The sequence below is a fragment of the Artibeus jamaicensis genome, unplaced genomic scaffold (genome assembly GCF_021234435.1).
Source record: "Artibeus jamaicensis isolate MK-2021 breed Jamaican fruit bat unplaced genomic scaffold, CSHL_Jam_final contig_60, whole genome shotgun sequence".
NCBI lineage: Eukaryota > Metazoa > Chordata > Mammalia > Chiroptera > Phyllostomidae > Artibeus > Artibeus jamaicensis.
This window is the reverse complement of record NW_026521900.1, coordinates 6303870-6322871: the sequence shown is the minus strand read 5'-3', so window position 1 is coordinate 6322871 and position 19002 is coordinate 6303870. Positions and strand designations below refer to the sequence as shown.

The window sequence follows — 19002 nt, the reverse complement described above, 5'->3', positions numbered from 1 at the left end:
GGGGGAAAGGGTGAAGGGTTTGCAGGAACAAGTATAAAGGACACATGGGCAATAACAAGGAGGGGGTGGAAATGAGAAGGAGGTGGGAGGGCTGGGGGCTGGGCTGCAATGGGGGTAAAAGACAGAAATCTGTACTTGCACAAAAATTAAAATTAAAAAAGTAGCCCCAGGAAACTGATCTTCAAGTTAAACTAGTAGCACTCTGCAGGTGGTCAAGGGTGGAATGCAGTGCTGTAGGAAGGCATTGAGAAAAGGTATCTGATAACAGTCAGAAGGTCCAATGTACTCATAACCAGTAGCCATAACTGCCTCCCTCACCAATATTTAAAGCAGTAGTTCAGTGTTCTTATTACATTTACTAAACTGCTGGGTTTTTAATATTTTGACATGGATTAAATTATCTTTTGAAAGCCGTTATTAAATCCAGTTATCCATGAAGCATTTGAAGGCAATGGAAACTAATGACAAATGAGCAGTTAAAATATGAGAAAAATCTAATGAGGAGGCTAAGAATGTTTAGCTTGTTAAGACTCTTAAATACAAATTTCTTCAGTGTACACCATGGCCTAGTTGAGCAGCTACATGGCTTAATCTTATTATTCTAACACTAACCTTGTTCAATTTTGCAGTGCCTTGCTTCCTTCTAGTCAAGCTGTTGAGACATTTGAATTTATCATTTTCATTCATTTTTAAAGTAATTTTCCCCCTGTAGTTGATATCAGTGAAACATGGGTTTTTAAGGACTTTGGGAGTTCTTTCTCACTAAATGAACAAAAATAATTAATTGATTCATTTAGATAAAAACATAATAATGAGGAATGTGTTTTGTTTCATTTTTTGCTTTCATATACCATTTAGCAAGTTTAAGTATGAGCCTATACTCTAAGCTCAATGGTGGTGTGAGTGAAGTAGCAAAACCACAGATATACATGTATATGAGTGCATATATATATATATATATATATATATATATATATATATATATAATTTCACATCTGTTAAGAATTACTGGGTTTTCTGTTTACAAACACTGTTCAGGAGTGTTCATCCTGGTACATACTCCAATTTTTTTTAATTTTTTTATTGATTATATTGTTACAGTTGTTCTATTCCCCCCTTCATTCCCCTCCCACCCTACCCCCCCATCCCCACCATTACCCCCCCCCTTTAGTTTATGACCATGTGTCTCAAGTCCTTTAGATTCTATATTTCCCATGCTATTCTTGCCCCCCCATCTATTTTCTATCTACTGTCTATGCTACTTATTTTCTGTACCTTCTCCCCCCTTCTCCTCCTCCCACTCCCCTGTTGCTAACCCTCCTTAGATCTTCATTTCTATGTTTCCACTCCTGATCTAGCTGTCCTTTTACTTTGCTTTTGTTTTAGGTGTGGTTGTTAATAACAGTGAGTTTGTTGTCCTTTCACTGTTCATGTTTCTTTAACTTCTTTTTCTTAGATAAGTCCCTTTAACATTTCATATAATAAGGGCTTGGTGATGATGAACTCCTTGAATTTGATCTTATCTGAGAAGCACCTTATCTGTCCTTCCATTCTAAATGAAAGTTTTGCTGGATAGAGCACTCTTGGTTGTAGGTCTTTGGATTTCATGACTTGGAATACCTCTTTCCAGCCCCTTCTTGCCTGTAAGGTCTCTTTTGAGAAATCCGCTGACAGTCTGATGGGGACTCCTTTGTAGGTGACTGTCCCCTTAGCTCTTGCTGCTTCTAGGATTCTCTCCTTCATTTTAATCTTGGCTAATGTAATGATGATGTGCCTTGGTGTGTTCCTTCTTGGGTCCAACTTCTTTGGGACTCTCTGAGCTTCCTGGATTTCCTGGAAGTCTATTTCCTTTGCCAGATTGGGGAAATTCTCCTTTATTATTTGTTCAAATAAGTTTTCCACTGTTGGTTGTGCCTTTCCCCCTTCTGGTACCCTTATAATTCGGATGTTGGACCGTTTAAAGATGTCATGGAGGTTCCTAAGACTCTCCTCATTTCTTTGAATTCTTGCTTCTTGACTCTTTTCTGTTTGGCCATTATTTGCTTTCTTCTGGTCCACTCCATTGATTTGAGTCCCAGTTTCCTTTTCATTGCTATTGGTGTCCTGTGCAATTCCATTCATTTCAATTAGTTTCGCCTCCATATATTTGTCTAATTTGTTGGTATAATCAACCAGTTCTGTGAAGATCCTGAAGACCAGTGTTTTAAAATGTGCGTCTGAGAGTTTTGCTATTTCTTCATTGCTTAGATCTATAGGCTCTGGGGCTTTGAGAACTTGCGACATTTTTGGTCTGTTCTGGCCCTTTAAGTGTGAGAAGCAGTGTCTTGGACTCCCAGGTCGCTGGGTTGTGACAATGTTTGTGGGGGCGTGGTCAGAGCGGGGAAATGGCGACCCCCTCTGCTTTCTCACAGCTGGGTGAGGATCAGCGTCTTAGGTGGTTCACCTGGGCTGGGCCACTCAGAGTTGCTGGGTTATGACGCTGTATGTGGAGGTGGGGTCAGAGTGGGGAAATGGCGGCACCCTCCACTGCTGCTTGCCTCGGGGACCCGCCGGGCCCCGGTCCAACCGCCCACTCCCTCGTCTGTCCGGCCGCGCACAAATGCGCTACCACAGTCAACACGCAGCACCGCTCCCCCACTGTCTCCCCCACTGTCGCTCGCCTGGTGGCTCGCTCGGTCGCTCACTAGGTCCAACCCTGCGCCTGGATTCCGCGCGTCTGGATTCCGCGCCTGAGTGCGGCTGACCAAGACCTCCTGTGCAATCTCGCTTCACCAGCCGCTGGTTTCACCCCTTACCGGTCAGGCTGAAGAATTTGTTGTTAACGGACTTCCGAAAAGTTCAATTTTCCGTGTTCTGGCTATGTTTTCTGTTGCTAATATTTAGTTGTCTCTAAACTTGGTTGTGTGAGAAGGCACTGCACATCCACCTATGCCTCCATCTTGGCGGAAGTCCCATACTCCAATGTTTTTGAAGATACAATTCTGAGGCTCTCATAGGTTTACACAGTTTGAAATTAAAATTATTCTAACAACCTGTTAGGTAGTTGGTTGTTGAACCTTAGTTGAAGAGGAAAGCAATTGTTCTCAGATTTCCAAAGAAGTTGATCATTTTTAATTTGGAAAAGTCTATTTTTCTAATTATGAATGATTAGTCGCTGATGATAAAAATGAGTTACCCTGTCTTTGTTTGCTCTTGGTATAAAGAGGAGAACTTGCTTTACTCTTACTTTGTTGTCTGTTGCACAGAAGGAGGCAACTCCTGGAAAGGTGAAAGATGAAGTCCATCCTTTAGTCTAATTGGCAGGAAATACCAGAGAAGGGTAGTCATGAGGTGCTTTGTCCCCATCTGATGCAGAGACAAAAGGTTGGCCATCAGACATGGGGACACCACAAGAGGCCTGGAGCAACTTATACCCCTTAGGCAGTGCCTAGTGCTTTGTAAATAGGAGGCATTACAAATGAGTACCCAAAGTTCTATGTGACTGCAATTTTTTTTATTTCTGGAATTTTCCATTTTATTTTATTTTTTCCAATTACAGCCTATATTCAACATTACTTTTATTTATTTATTTTTTGAGAGAGGGGAAGGGAAGGAGAAAGAGTGGGAGAGAAATATCAATGTATGGTTGCTTCTCGTGTGTCCCCTGCTGGGACAGTTCCCTGCAACCCAGGCATGTGCCCTGACTGGGAATCGAACCGCGATACTCTGGTTTGCAGGCCTGAGCTCAATCCACTGAGCTATGCCAGCCAGGGCTTTCAACATTACTTTGTATTTATCTCAAGTGCACAGCATGGTGGTCAGACAACCATATACTTCTTAAAGCACTCTCCCTGATACCTCCAGCACCCAACTGGCACCATACAGTTAAGATATTATTGACCCGACTGCAAAAATTTTGAACAAAACATTTTATCAAAATCTATTTTTTTACTTTCTTTTTTATTTTTGTTCAGTTACAGTTGTCCCCATTTCCCCCATTGCTATCCTCTAAAATAATTTTTTCTTAAAACTTGCCATGTTAATGTTACCTTTTTTAAATTGTGCTTAATGATAATGTATATGTTAGTTATATTAATAAAAAAAACTTAAGCTTTGCAAAATATCATCTAATGTTTTCCCTGTTCATGTCAAAAAAACATATTTTTAAAGTAATAATTGTTTACAAAAAACAGAATTTCCTACATTCCATGAAAATATTAATTTTTCTGTCTAGCTTTCTTCAACAAAGTCCAATTCCATCAAAAACATGAATCCAAGCATCCTTTTCCCTTGACAGACTTTTTTTCTTGCTTTTCCCTACTCCAACAGCTACAGAAGCATAAATCCCTTTTAAAACTTGTCTTGAAACCATTAGGCACTAAAACTTATTAATAGTTAAGACCAATTTAAAAATGGAACTTGACAATTGTGTTTTATGCACAGTACCTAAGTTATATATGAACAAATTGAGAAAACTTTCTGAAGTCAGAATTTCTTAGAAGTTTATTACCTTCCCAAAGTCAAATCTCTAAAAACATTAGGATAATAAGACTCTATTTCAGACATATAGTGGTTCTTTAATATGAAGCCTATTGAGATGTGTTTCATTTATTCTGGAGTAGATAGTTTCCTTTGAGTTTTTTTTCACTCTGCCTTGCAGCCGGTGCACTATGAAGAAAAGAACTGGTGTGAGGATCAGTACTCAGGAGGCTGTTACACGACGTACTTCCCCCCAGGGATCCTGACTCAATATGGAAGGTAGAGTAACAGTGTGCTAAGTTGAATCCAAACTCTAAATAGGTTTATATAGCTCTTCTGTTTCTTGGAAATGTTTTTAAAACTGCCCAATTTTATTTGTATCTTGTGAATCGAATGAAAGAAATCATAATTACGCATCATGGGGGTGACCTTCACTCTTTTTATAAATTATATTTTATTCATTGTGCTATTACAGCTGTTCCAATTTTTCCCCCTTTGATCCCCTCCACCCAGCATCCCCACTCCCTCAGGCAATCCCCACACCATTGTTCATGTCCATGGGTCATGCATATGTGTTCTTTGGCTATTCCATTTCCTATACAGTACTTTACATCCCCATGGCTATTCTTTAACTACCTATTTGCATTTCTTAATTTTGTCAATTCCTCACCCATTCCCCCATACCCACCTCCCATCTGGTAACCATCAAAACCCTCTCCTTATCCATGATTCTGTCTCTGTTCCTGTTTGCTTAGTTTGTTTCTTAGATTCAATTGTTGATAGATAGGTGTTTTTTGCCACTTTATTGTTCAAAATTTTTATTTTCTCTTTCTTAAATAAGTTCCTTTTACATTTCATATAATAATGATTTCATGATGATAAAATCCTTTAGTTTTTTCTTGCCTGGGAAGCTCTTTATCTGTCCTTCAATTCGTTAACAAGAAGTACAGAGTTTGGGGCTTACTAAAGCCAGCTGCTGCTTGTTTGATAGGAATTAGGAAGTTGTGAAGCATGAACCAAGACCAGCCATTCATATGGAAAAGTCAGAGTTCACAGTTTGTGTGTGCCTGTAAGTTGAGTGCAACTGAATTTCAGAGGATCTCCAGGGTGGGGCAAACACTGTTAGCATGTTAATAGAGTTTCAGATATGGCACCAGCCTGCCAGCTCTGTGGTTCTCTGCGGGGAGGACTCAGCAAATGGACAATGGCCTCTGCAATCCCTTCTGTCTGAGAGAAACCTATCTCCAGCCCCTGCCTTGATGCCAGACACTTCAGTTTCTCCTTGTGTGCCACTGGTGGCTTTCAAACTACTACTTCAGTGCTGGAACTCAGAGGAAGTGAGTGTGAGTAGGTGAGTCTGTGTGTGGGTTCTTTAAGAGGAACTGCTTGGATCTCCAGAAGTTTCTTCAACCAACTCCAACCCCACTGGTTTTTGCAGTAAGATGTTATGGGGACTTATCTTCCTGGCACTGGAATCCTGGGCTGGGAGGCCCGCTGTGAGTCTGGGACTCCTTGCTCCTCAGATATCCCTATTGAATTTTTATCTACCACATGTGGATGTGGGACCAGCCCATTCTGCATCTACACTCCTCCTACCAATCTAGATGGATGTGGATTATATAATTCCAAAGTTGTCAGACTTCCATTCAGCTTGATTTGTAATGATGAGTGATGGTTGTCTATATTTTAGTTGTAATTTTTAAAATTTATTTATTTTAATTGTTGTTCAAGTACAGTTTACTGTCTTTTACTCCCATCCCAGCCCAGCCCCTGCAGTGCTCCCCACCTCCCTCCCATTTCCAACCCCAGTAGTTTTTTTCATATGTCCTTTATACTTGTTCCTGTAAACCCTTCCCCTTTTACCCTGAAATTACCTCCCCTCTTCCCTTTGGTCACTGTCCCCCCGTTCTCTACTTCAGTTTATTGGGTTATACTTTGCTTGCTTGTTTTGTTGTTTACCTTCCTGGTAAAGGTAAGATCATGTTATTTGTCTTTCATTGCCTGGCTTATTGCACTCAGCATAAGGCTTTCCAGTTCCATCCATGCTGTCACAAAGGGTAGGAGCTCCTTCTTTCCTTCTGCTGCAGATAATTCCATTGTGTAAATGTACCATAGTTTTTTGATCCATTCATTTACTGATGGCACTTAGGTTGCTTCCATCTCTTGGCTATTGTAAATTGTGCTGCTATGAACATTGGGGTGTATAAGTTCTTTTAGATTGGTGTTTCAGGATTCTTAGGATATAATCCTGGCAGTGGAATTGCTGGGTCAAAAGACAGATCTATTTTTGGTTTTTTGAGAAAATTCCATACTGTTTTCAATAGTGGTTGTAGCAGTCTGCAATCCCACCAACAGTGAACTAGGGTACCCTTTTCTCCACAACCTCTCCAACATTTGTTGTTTGTTGCTTTGTTTATGATGGCCATTCTCACCACTGTAAAGTGGTATCTCATTGTGGTTTTAATTTGCATCTCTCTGATAGCTGGCGATATTGAGCATCTTTTCATGTGTCTCTGGGTGCTCTGTATGTCCTCCTTGGAGAAGTGTCTGTTCAAGTCCTTTGCCCATTTTCTAATTGAGTTGCTTGTCTTCTTAGAGTGGAGTCAGGTGAGTTCTTTGTATATTTTGGAGATTAAACCCTTGTCTAAGGTATTATTGGCAAATACTTCCCATACAGTTGGTTCTCTTTTTATTTTAATACTGTTTTCTTTACCCATGTAGAAGCTTTTTATTTTGATGAGATTCCCATTTGTTTATTCTTTCCTTTATGTCCCTTGCTCTAGGGGACATATCAGTGAAAATAATGCTTCATAGAATATCTGAGATTCTCCTCCCTATGTTCTCCTCTAAGACTTTTATGGTGTCACGACTTACATTTAAGTCTTTTATCCACCTTGAATTTATTTTTTTTCTATGGTGTAAGTTGCTGATTCTGTTTAATTTTTTTTTGGGGGGGGGGAATTTAGCTGTTCAGTTCTCCCAACACCATTTGTTAAAGAGACTATCTTTACTCCATTTTATGTTCCTGGCCCTTTGTTGAATCTTCATTGACCACACAGACTTGGGTTTATTTCTTAGCTGTCTGTTCTGTTCCATTGGTCTATGTGTTGTTTTTTTTTTTTATGCCAGTACCAGGCTGTTTTGATTACAGTGGCCTTGCAATACAGTTTGGTATCAGGTATTGTGATCCTTCCTACTTTCTTCTTTCTCAAAATTCCAGCTGCTATTTAAGGTCATATATGGTTCCATATAAATTTTTGAAGTATTTATTCTACGTCTGTGAAATATGCCATTGGTACTTTAATAAGTATTGCACTGAATATGTAAATAGCTTCTCATAGTATAGACATTTTGCTGATGTTAATTATTCCAATCCATGAACATGGCAAATGTTTCCATTTCTTTGTGTCTTCCTTGATTTCTTTCTTTAGTGTTGTGTAGTTTTCTGTATACAGGTCTTTTACTCCTTGGTTAGGTTTATTCTCAGATATTTTATTTTTCTTTTTGTTATATTGAATGGGTTTTTTTTTATGTCTGCTTCTGCTGTTTCATTGTTAGAATACAAAAATGCCTTTGATTTCTGGATATTGATTTGTATCCCACTGTTTTGCCAAATTCATTTATTAGGTCGAGCAGTTTTTGGGTAGAGTCTATACGATTTCCCATGTACACTATCATGTCATTTGCAAGCAGTGACAGTTTTGTTTCCTCTTTTCTGATTTGGATGCCTTTTATTTCCTTTTCTTGCCTGATCACTGTGGCTAGGACTTCCAATACTATATTGAATAGCATTGGTGAAAATGGACAACCTTGTCTTGTTCCTGATCTGAGTGGAAAAGATTTTAGTTTTTGCCTGTTCAGTATGAAGTTGGATGTAGGTCTCTCCTTAATGGCCTTTATTATTTTGAGGAATGCTCCCGCTATTCCCACTTTGCTGAGTGTTTTCATCATAAATGGGTTTTATATCTTATCAAATGCTTTTTCTGCATCTATTGATTGATCATGTGATTTTTCTCTTTGCTTTTGTTTATATGATGTATTACATTCACTGAGTTGCGAATATTGAACCATCCTTGCATCCCTGGGATGAATCCCACTTGGTCATGGTGTGTGATCTTTTTAATGTACTGTTGGATGCAATTTGCCAATATTTTGTTGAGAATTTTAGCATCTATGTTCATCAGCAATATTGGCCTGAAGTTTTCTTTCTTCGTTGTATCTCTGTCTGGTTTTGTGATTACTATGAGGCTGGCTTCATAAAAAGAGTTTGGGAGTCTTCCATCATTTTGGATTTTTTAGAATAGTCTGTGAAGAACAGGAGTTATCTCTTCCTTAAATGCTTTGTAGAATTCTCCTCTGAAACCATCTGGTCCAGGGCTTTTGTGTGACAGGAGTTTTTTGATTACTGCTTCAATTTCATCTGCTGTTATTGGTCTGTTCAGGTTTTCTGCTTCTTCTTCATTGAGTTTTGGGAGACTATATTTTTCTAGAAATGTATTCATTTCACCTAGGTTTTCAAATTTCTTGGCAAACAGTTATTCATAGTGATTTCTTACTATGCCTTTTATTTCTGTGGTGTCAGTTGTAATCTCTCCTCTTTCATTTCTGATTGTGTTTATTTGTGTCCTCTCTCTTCTTTTCTTGATGAGCCTGCTTAAAGCCTTGTTGATTTTGATTATCTTTTCAAAAACCCAGCTCCTGGATTCATTGATCCTTAGAATTGTGCTTTTAGTCTCTATGTCATTAAATTCTGCTCTGATCTTGGTTATTTCTTTCCTTCTACTTGTTCTGGGCTGTCTTTGTTGTTTTTCCTTGAGTTCTTGTAGACATAGGGTTAGGTTGTTAGTTTGAAATGTTTCTATCTCTCTTAGGTAGGCCTGTATTGCTATGAACTTCCCTCTCAGGACTGCCTTCACTGTGTCCCATAAGTTTGGGGTTATTGTGAGTTCGTTTTCATTTGTTTCCAGAAAATTTTTATTTCTTCCATAATTTCATTTTTGACCCATTCGATGTATAATAGCATGCTATTCAAGCTCCATGATTTTAAGTGTTTGGTGTTTTCTTCCTTGGGGTTGTTTTCTACTTTCATTCCCTTGTGGTTGGAAAAAATACTTGATAATATTTCAATTTTCTTGAATTTGTTGAAGCTTGTTTTGTGTCTTATCATGTGGTCTATCTTTCAAATATTCCATGTGCATTTGAAAAAACGCATATTTAGCTTTTTGGGGATGAAGGGTCCTATATATATCAGTTAAGTCTATTTCATCTAGGGCATTGTTCAACTCCACAATATCATTATTGATATATTTTTTGGAAGATCTGTCTATTTTTGACAGTAGGGTGTTAAAATCCCCTAACATAATTGTGTTGCTGTCAATATCTTCTCTGAAGTCCTCTAAGATTTTCTTTATATATTTGTTTGCTCCTATGTTGGGTGCATATATATTTAAAATGTTTATGTCTTCTTGGTGGATTCCTCCCTTGAGTAGTATAAAGTGACCTTCTGGGTCTCTCTTTATGGCCCTTTTTTTGAAGTCTATTTCATCTCATGTGAGTATTGCTACCCCAGCTTCTTTTTCCCTATCTGTTTTCCTAGTAATCTTAGTAAAAGTGAGGGCTATTTCTAGCCCTTCCCTTTTAGTCTGTGTAGGTCTTTTGTCCTGCAGTGGGTTTCTTGTAGGCAGCATATGTTTGGATCATGCTTTCTTATCCATTCAGCTGTTCTATGTCTTTTGATCGGAGCATCTAATCCATTTACATTTAAGGTTATTATTGATAGATACATATTCATTGCCATTTTTGTACCTGTGTTTCTCTCTGTCTCTCTCTTTTCCTTCCTTTCCTTAAAGCAGTCTCCTTAGCAACTCTTGCAGAGCTGGTTTAGTAGAGGTGTATTCTTTTAGGTTTCTTTTTTCTTGGAAACTCTCTATTTATCCTTCTATCTTGATTGAGAGCCTTGCTGAGTAAAGTAGCCTTGGTTGTAGGCCTCTAGTTCTCATTACTTGGAATATTTCTTGCCATTCTCTTCTTGCTTGGAGTGTTTCCATTGAGAAGTCAGTGGCTAACCTTATTGGGGCTTCCTTGTATGTTACTTCCTGTTTCTCCCTTGTAGCCTTTACGATTTTCTCTGTGTCTTGGAATTTTGCCATTTTAATGATGATGTGTCTTGACATGGGCCTCGTTGGGTTCCTCTTGATTGGGACTCTCTGTGTTTCCTGGATTTGTGTGACTTTTTCTCTCATCAAATTAGGGAAGTTTTTCATCATTCCTTTTTCAAATAGGTTTTCTATCCCTTGTTCTTCTTCTTCTCCTTCTGGTATTCCTATTATTTGGATATTATTATGTTTCATATTGTCTTGCATTTCTCTTAATCCCTGTTCATTCTTTCTGAGCCTCTTTTCCTTTTCTTGCTCTTTCTGGGTGTTATTTTCTACTTTGTCCTCCAACTCGCTGATCTGACCTTCTCCTTCATCGATCCTGCTTTTGATTCCTTCTACTGTGTTCTTCAGTTCAGAAATTGTATTCCTCATTTTCCCTTGGCCCTTGTCGATAATTTCTATTTCTTTTTACATGTTGATATAGTTTGCAGTGAGTTCATTGTAGTTCCCCTGTAGTTTCTGGTAGCTTATTGTGAGCTCTTTGAACTTCCTGATAACCAGTGCTTTTAATTCAATATCTGATAGCTGACTTGCCTTTATTTCATCTAACATTCTTTCTGAGGCTTCCTCCTTCCCTTTCATTTGGGGGTTATTCCTTTGTTTTGCTATTGTTTGCGAGACTCTTCTTGTTAGCTTCAGCTTCTTAAATTGTTTTTTTCTGGCTCTGGGTTTATGATGTGAACTTCTGTGTTAGAATACCAGTGAGATTTAGTAGTGTGATGTCCTTGATCTCTTAAGCTTATTGGTCTTGAGCTGTAGTTTAAGTTGGCTCTTTGTTTTTCTTTGTGTTTTGATTGTTTTGTGGTCTTTTTTGTGTGTGTGTATGTCCTTCCCACCAGTTGGTTAATTGATGGTCACTTTATCTACCGCTTCTGGTAATTTGTTTTACTGGTTAGGGAAGGTTGTGTTGAAGCTAGTTTTTTTTTGTGTGTGTGTACACGGTTTTGAGGATTCTCTTTTGCTCTTGTTCATTTGTTTGTACTGGGTAGTTTCTCCACCATTTATTTGTATTTCTAGATATCTCTTGAATTGAGATTTGTGTTTCCCTCCTTCGCCTTCTTCTGTTGTTATCTTTTGGTGGTTCCTTTTTTTCTGGGTTTCCTCTTCCAGTGGGTATCCTGGTGTTCACCGCTTCCACTTACTCTTTTTTTGTGATTAGTTGGAGGGAAAGGCAAAATGGTTTATGACAGCAGGAGAGTATTCCATCATATTTACAGTAGTTGCCAGTAGAGAAGAGATAAGAGATCCTTTGGCTATGTATAATGTTAACCATGATCTTCAACCACTTTTAAGAAAGATAGAAAGAAGGTAAGACTCTTGTTAGGGAGGGAAGGCTTGTGAGTTGGATCTAGAAAGCAGTGAAGTTGTGGGAGGTCAGATTCTGAAGTAAGGTGAGAGTAAAGAATAGTAAATAGGTGCAGTGTGTGAGAGAATAGTGTTAACCACTATAGTAATAAAGTTCAGGAAACTGTGAAGTGGGCTAAGATCCGGGAAGGGTTGTGGGAAGTGTTTACAATTGCATGAAATTGCTATTATTTACAATAATATTAGAACAATAGTCATATGACAGAATCTATGTTATCCCGATAACATGAATAGGGGGTATAGAACTTTGAGTAGTGTGCTAAAGGAACATAAGTGACATGAAGGATAGTAAATTAGGAATACACTGTGGAAGAGAGAATAGGGGAAACCTGTGAAATGATACAGTGTAACCAGAGAGCAAAGAAGCCTATACAGGAAGAGGAGAAATACAAAAATACTATTAAAATAAGAGATGTAAGAGTAATGAAAAAATAATAATACAAATATGCATTAACTTGTAGTTTCTCTGCAATAGCAAGGTGAAATTTGTATCACTGTCTCAACCATTTGGATGCCCCCTTTTTGGATCCATCTCTGGTCCTTTCACAGTTCTGTTTTTTGTCTCACTTGTGGGTATAAAAAGAAAAAGGTAGGAGAAGGGAGGAAGTAGAGATAAAATTAGAAAGAAAGGAAGGAGGAATAAACCAAGAAAGAGGGAAAGTGAGGAAGAAAGTATTAAAAGATAAAACAATAATAAAAATTGAAAAAAAAGATTAAAAAAAAAACCCTAAAAACACCTCTTGTTGGTTTCAAACCAACCAAACCGCTTTTTCTGTCCTTGCTTGATGCAGCATGCTGAGGGACGATTGGTGTGGCCTTTCTCCCTTGCTTATGTGTACTCAACCAGTCTTGTGAGCACTCTCCCAAGAGCTGTTCTGGTGCCTCTCCTGGGCACCTTATGTGGGGTATCCAGGTCTTCTTCGAAGTACTGTTTCCCAGGGGACTACTGCCCTGGGGTGGGGTCTGGATGCACATGCACACCCAGCCAGGCTGTCTGGGTCCCATGGGTTTGGGCGCAAACCCTTCCCAGTGCTATGGGGGAATGCAGGGCTGTTCTCACAACCTCGGTATTGCTGCCCAATTGGGTAGGGAGTAGGCTGAGTGGCTGTTGCGGGAGAATTCTCCAAACAGTTTTACTTTTTGAGAAATTCCTCCTACTCAAGCCTGATGCTCAGTACAGCCCAATTCTCCAGGCAGACCAGTGACAATCAGGGTCAGTGCGCATCACTACAGGGCTCTCAACTCTCCCAAGCTGGCAACCACAGACTCTGTGAGTGATCATGGTCCTTGTGTGTTTGCCTTTTTGTCCTTATTCCCCCTATGCAACTTCAAGCAACCAGGTCTCTCCTGATGCTGCTCAAACACTGCTTGGCTGGGGAGGGAGGGAGCAGTTGACCCAGCTCTCTCTCAAGGACTCTGTGGCAGGCTGGTGGCTCCCAAATAGTCTGTGGTAGACACAGCACTGGCACCAGGTGCCTGGCCTGGGGCTATAGCCACATCTCCGCACTGGTCCCTGGGACCCTGTTGTCCTGCAGCAGTCTCCTTACCTTCTGTTTTTTCAGTGTCTGCTACAACTTTTGGTCTCTTATTTTCATATATGCTGGTACACTGTTGGCTGTTTGCTCTGTTTCTCCATAGATCAGCCAGGTTTTTCTTCCATGTACAGGGGGAAGTGGAATCTGCTCCCTCCTACTTCATCGCCATCTTCCAAGTCTTTATATTAGCTGTAATATTGATGTGCTTATGTGAGGAGGTGAGCCCTGTTTACCTATGCCACCATCTTAACTAGAAGTCCTGTGTTTCACTCTTAATTCCTTTGAAGAACCATTCCCAATCAATATAACCAATCAATGCAGCATAAGAATTGGTATTTAGATAGTCAGAGGGTTCACTTACATTTTAAGAAGTTTCTTCATAGTGAGATTAAAGCTCAGTAAGAATTCTTCAAATAGAACTATATAAGCGCCAACATGGTTACAACATTATAAAAGCAAAATGAGTTCTAGACTGAAAGTGAAGGCTCTTGGGTTCCCCTCCTGATTCTAAAAAAAAAAACAACTTTGTCATCCTGGATAGGTCATTTTACCTCTTTGAACCTCACTTTCCTTAGGAGGTATATGGGAAAACATAAATCATATATCATAGACAATAATCAGTGTGTTAATCAGTCTGTTATTTAGCATCTTTATTGAGATATAATTCACATACCACACAATTTACCCATTCAAAATGCACAATTCAATAATTTTTAGTATTCACAATGTTGCACATCCAAATATAACTCATTGGTGTTTAGTTAATTGTATTTGATGATAGCAGCAATGTGTACATTAATGATATAGCAGTAATTATTATGACTATGAGAGTAATATTAAACCAAACTAATAATATGATGTGAAAAGTTCAATCTAAACAAAATAAGAAATGTAGAATAGTGACTAAAAGGCTGTTGATAGTGTAAAATTAAAAGAGAGTGTGAATAAATGTAAATGGCTAATCGAACTGTCCATGAAAACTGGTAAAAAATATTGAAATGACTTTGGTTAATACTTTTTTCCCTCCTGAAGATGCAAAATAATAATGAAATGGTAGATGATTATGAGAACATTCTTAGGCCAAAGGGCTCCACCTATTAGCTACTGGATCATTGTGTTAATCTTTGGATATGGTGAGTGTACAATATGTCAATAGTAATGGTTTCATTCAGCATTTATTGACTGTGCTAACCATTGGCCAAGCCTTGTGATGAAACCTTTGATACTAAGAAAAGCCCTCTCTGCTGTGAAGGATTGTTGGGCTGGGATTGAAATGAGGAGATAAGAAAATATCAAACATTCCTCTAATGCTATGGTAAGGGCTATAATCACTATAGTAAGTATTCTAATAAAGGGGCATACTAATACCATGAGGACCCAGGGAGGGACAGGCTAGCTTTACCTAGAGAAATCTGTAAAGGCCTATAATATCCATAATAACTGAAGATTTTAGAGAGCAGAGAAAGGCTATTGGGGAATACACTCTAGGTGGATGAAACTGTCTGAGCAAATACTTAAAATTCTACAAGTTCATGGAATATCGGGGAAAAGTCCTGCATGTCTGGGCTCTGGGTGATATTGAGGATGGAATGGAGAATTGGAAACATAGATAGGATCTCTTGCCTCATACAACAAATTTTGGGGTGAAAAACTTAACTTTTCAACAGAGAAAAGCCAATCAGACCATTACTTTTGTTTTTGGTTTGTGATATGATTATATTTCTGACCATGGAGTGGCAGGTTTCATTTTCAGTCCTGGAAGATGTGTCAGGAAAATGCCTTTTGGCAATGGAGTGTGGGGAGGAAAAGAAGACTCACCTGCACTGGTCTGACCTTGACCACATGAAAGAAATAAGATAAACCCCATCTTATAAGGCATTGGTAGTGACATGGTAATACCCTTTTTCATCTTTATTCTTTCCCAGGGACATGTGTCAGCATACATATCATTAGCTTCAATTTGTAAGATAAAAACTAAGGCACAGCATATCTTAGTGATGTAACTCCCAGCCTGAGCAAGGATTATTTTCCCACAGGGCTTTCCTCTACCCTTAAGGTTTGTGACTTTTGGAATACTGCAAAAAGTTTTATTTTCATAGCCTTGGAATTACATGGAAATTCAGTGAGAGAAAGTGACTTCCTAAGTTTATTGATAGAATAGCCAGACAGGGAACTAGGCCATGTGTTGGCTTGTGAACAGTTAGTGAGCCATCAAAATAGTTACACATGACTTCATGTACATGAAACAAATACATGATCCATTGATGTCAGTGTCTTCACTTGTAAGCTTTTGGTGTAGGAGTGGACTTTGGCTTTTATTCCATTTTGTCTGTGACAAGGATCATGCAAGAGCTGGAGGAACCCATGAACATTTTCCCAAAATTCACAATGTACCCCTGCTGTTTAGAATCTGAGGAAACCAACCAACTTTGATCTTTAAGGTTCTCTGGTTCTCTGATACTAACCATTTCTACTTCTTTGTTTTTGTTTCAAGGGTTCTACGCCAGCCAGTGGGCAAGATATATTTTGCAGGCACAGAGACTGCCACACACTGGAGTGGATACATGGAGGGAGCTGTAGAGGCTGGGGAGAGAGCAGCCCGAGAGGTAGGACCTGGGGTTATGAGCTGTGGAGAAAGAAGGAACTCATGGACCTGACAAGCAGATCAAACATGTCTGAGATCCTGGAGGCCAACTCTCCTGTAACTTCCATCTGGAGATGCATAAAACACAATTTTAAGAGTAGTCTCAGTTGAAGTGAACACCCTAACCCAAAAGTAACAACAAAAATATTTATCATATAGCCCAAGATGAAAAGAGCTCATGGGACAAAAGATCACTATGGTTCTCCTGGAGAAATAACCTAGGTCTAATGTTATAGAACCAAACATGCTTCTATTAGGACTCAGAATTCATTTATAAGTTTCCTGATAATTCCTTTTATAAGTACCATGCACTAACTGATTGCTCCACTAGAGCTTCGGCCTAATTCCTCTGATCTCATTCCTATTAAATCATGTTTCATAAGTAAAATTTATGGTGAGCCTAATGATTGGAGGTTTTTATGACATTAGTGAAAGAGTTTTTGGACCCTTTTAAGGGTTGAGTGACTATGTTGGCTATTACCCTGGTGTTTTTAATGGATATCTCAAGATTCAGTCCTTTATTTAAAGAGCAGATTAGGAAAAATATGGTGTCACTTTTGTTATTCACCAGGATACTCCTTTTCAGATCCTGTATGCCATGAGGAAGATTCCAGAGGATGAAATCTGGCAGTCTGAACCAGAGTCTGTGGTAGGTTATATTTTATTTCATGAATTGAAATCTCTGTCCTCTAAGAACAATTATTTGCAAAAAGAACACAACTTGTATATGATTATATTCATATATATTTCCCTAAGTGATTCAACCCATGAAAATTTACTAGCCTAAGTTAGGGCAGAGGTCAGAGATTTAGAACTTTGATAAATTTGTAGCTGCTGCATTCATTATAGATTATTAGGAAAGATATGATCTTTTTCATCTGAGAATTCTAGACATATTAAGAATTGAGCATATGCCTGTTGAATAAATCTCTAAATCTGGTGATTCTCAACAGAAGGTAGGAAGTAAAAGTAGGATATAGCAGCATCCCCTGTCCAGTGGCATAGGATTGGGATGACATGGAGCAGATTTCTATTAAAATTTCATTTTCAATATATGCAATATTATTTTTGTAATAAAACCCCAGTAAGTCTTCCTGGTCTACTGGGCACATGTAAGGAAGGGCACATGCATGATAGAGTAGAATGTAATTTAGAGAATAAGGTTTAAAAAGGTCAGAGTTATTCCTCTATTAAGTGTGAAGTCAGAAAGAATATTCCTGACAGTGCAAGTTATTCTCTTAGTGCCTGTCAAGGACGGGATTGAGGGCGGAGTGAACCATAGATTTATTCAACTCAACAAATAACTTATTGTGTACCTACTCTGCATCAACTATTGTGATAAGGCTATAGTAGTGCTTTCACAGAGCTCAACATGTAGTTGAGAGAATAGATGATAACCAAAAAGCACAACTGTGATAAAGAAGTCATGCTGAGAATGTTAAAACAGGGACGATTTAGCCTGTGGATACAAGGAAAGCCCTCTGCAGAAGTGAGGTATAAACTGAGACTTGAAGGTTGAGTCAGAATTAGTTAAGGAAAGGCCCCAGCAGGAAATGGGAATGAGTGCTATGACCAGAGGGGATATTATATTTAATAGTCTAGAGGTTGACAAGAGCGGGTCATGTTCACAGAACTGGAGGAAATGTAGACTTTCTGGAGCAAAGCTCACAAGCCTTGTACTGACACCAAATGTTCTCTGAACTCAGGATGTTCCTGCACAGCCCATTACCACAACTTTCTTGGAGAGACATTTGCCCTCCGTGCCAGGTCTGCTGAGGCTGATTGGATTGATGGCCATCTTTTCAGCAACTGCTTTTGGCTTCCTGGCCCACAAAAAGGGTTTTTTAATGCGGCATCTATAACCACCCCTTCTTACTTTACTTTGTGTGTGGGTTAGGAGAAGGGGTTGTGATAAAGTTCCATGAAGATATACAAACTCTAGCATGAGATGGGGAGCATGAAGATAAGTCAAACAACTGACCGTAGGAAACAGTATCTCTTTCTTCATTTTGCTCCCAGCTTATTGCCCCCTACTTGGTTTAGCACTCTGTCTTGCCCATTTCCAAATTTATTGCCCCAAGAATCTTCACAGTAGTTAAGCAGTCTTGTTTAAAGTCCTTACTGTCCTACAATACACCTTGCCCATGCACAAAAAAAAAACTAGTTTTTCCCCACCTCCATGGCTTTGCGCTTCTCTCCTCACTAAGTAACAACCTCATCTTTCAGGGTTTCTGCATTTGTCCTTATAATCCTGTAGTTTTATAGTTAGAAGACCTTAGAGACCATCTAGTCCTCACCTTCTATTTTTAGAGTTTGCCCAAATAAAGCTGGGAGAGGTGGCACATAATTGCCCAAGGTCCACATAAGACCTCGATATTTTGGAGACTAGAACACAGGTCCATTGCTTTCCCACCTCCTAGAATGTATGCCCCAAGAACCCTCCTCTACTTCCTTCCATGGTTACTGGTATTTCCCCCTTGTATGGTTTTACTCTATACTAAGTTGTTATGTGCTACTACTGTACTACTCCTACTATTATTATACAATAAAGTTGATTCACCAGATGTCTGTTGCTTTTTCTTTTTAGGTAATGACTTTCAAGGTTTTGACAGATTAAATCACAATACAATATTAGGCATATAATTGTGGTCTTAAAGTATTTAGTCAAACTTTACTGGAAGCCCAGATGATGCATGCATTTTGATTGGATGGCCCATTATGGGTGCTGTGTATGCAAACTCATAGTACATGATTTATAATGGTATGACAAGGATGCTAAAAGACAGAACCCCTTGCTTTCACCACCCCCCAAAACTGTCAAAATAGTCGATATATTAATAAG

General features: G+C 38.9%; 1 protein-coding gene across 4 annotated transcripts in view; it reads left to right on the top strand.

The window, feature by feature from the left end:
- MAOB (monoamine oxidase B) overlaps positions 1–18742 on the top strand; it is a 143891-nt gene extending 125149 nt beyond the window's left edge. For 3 of the 4 annotated variants that reach the window (XM_037135766.2, XM_053670575.1, XM_053670574.1), the window contains 4 exons: positions 4640–4737; positions 16011–16122; positions 16747–16809; positions 17867–18742. In XM_037135766.2, the coding sequence (XP_036991661.2) occupies positions 4640–4737; positions 16011–16122; positions 16747–16809; positions 17867–18022 (429 nt within the window). In that variant the 3' untranslated portion in view covers positions 18023–18742. The remainder of the gene's footprint in view (positions 1–4639; positions 4738–16010; positions 16123–16746; positions 16810–17866) is intronic. The other variant, XM_053670576.1, reaches the window with a different exon arrangement.
- The last annotated feature ends 260 nt before the right edge of the window (positions 18743–19002 follow it).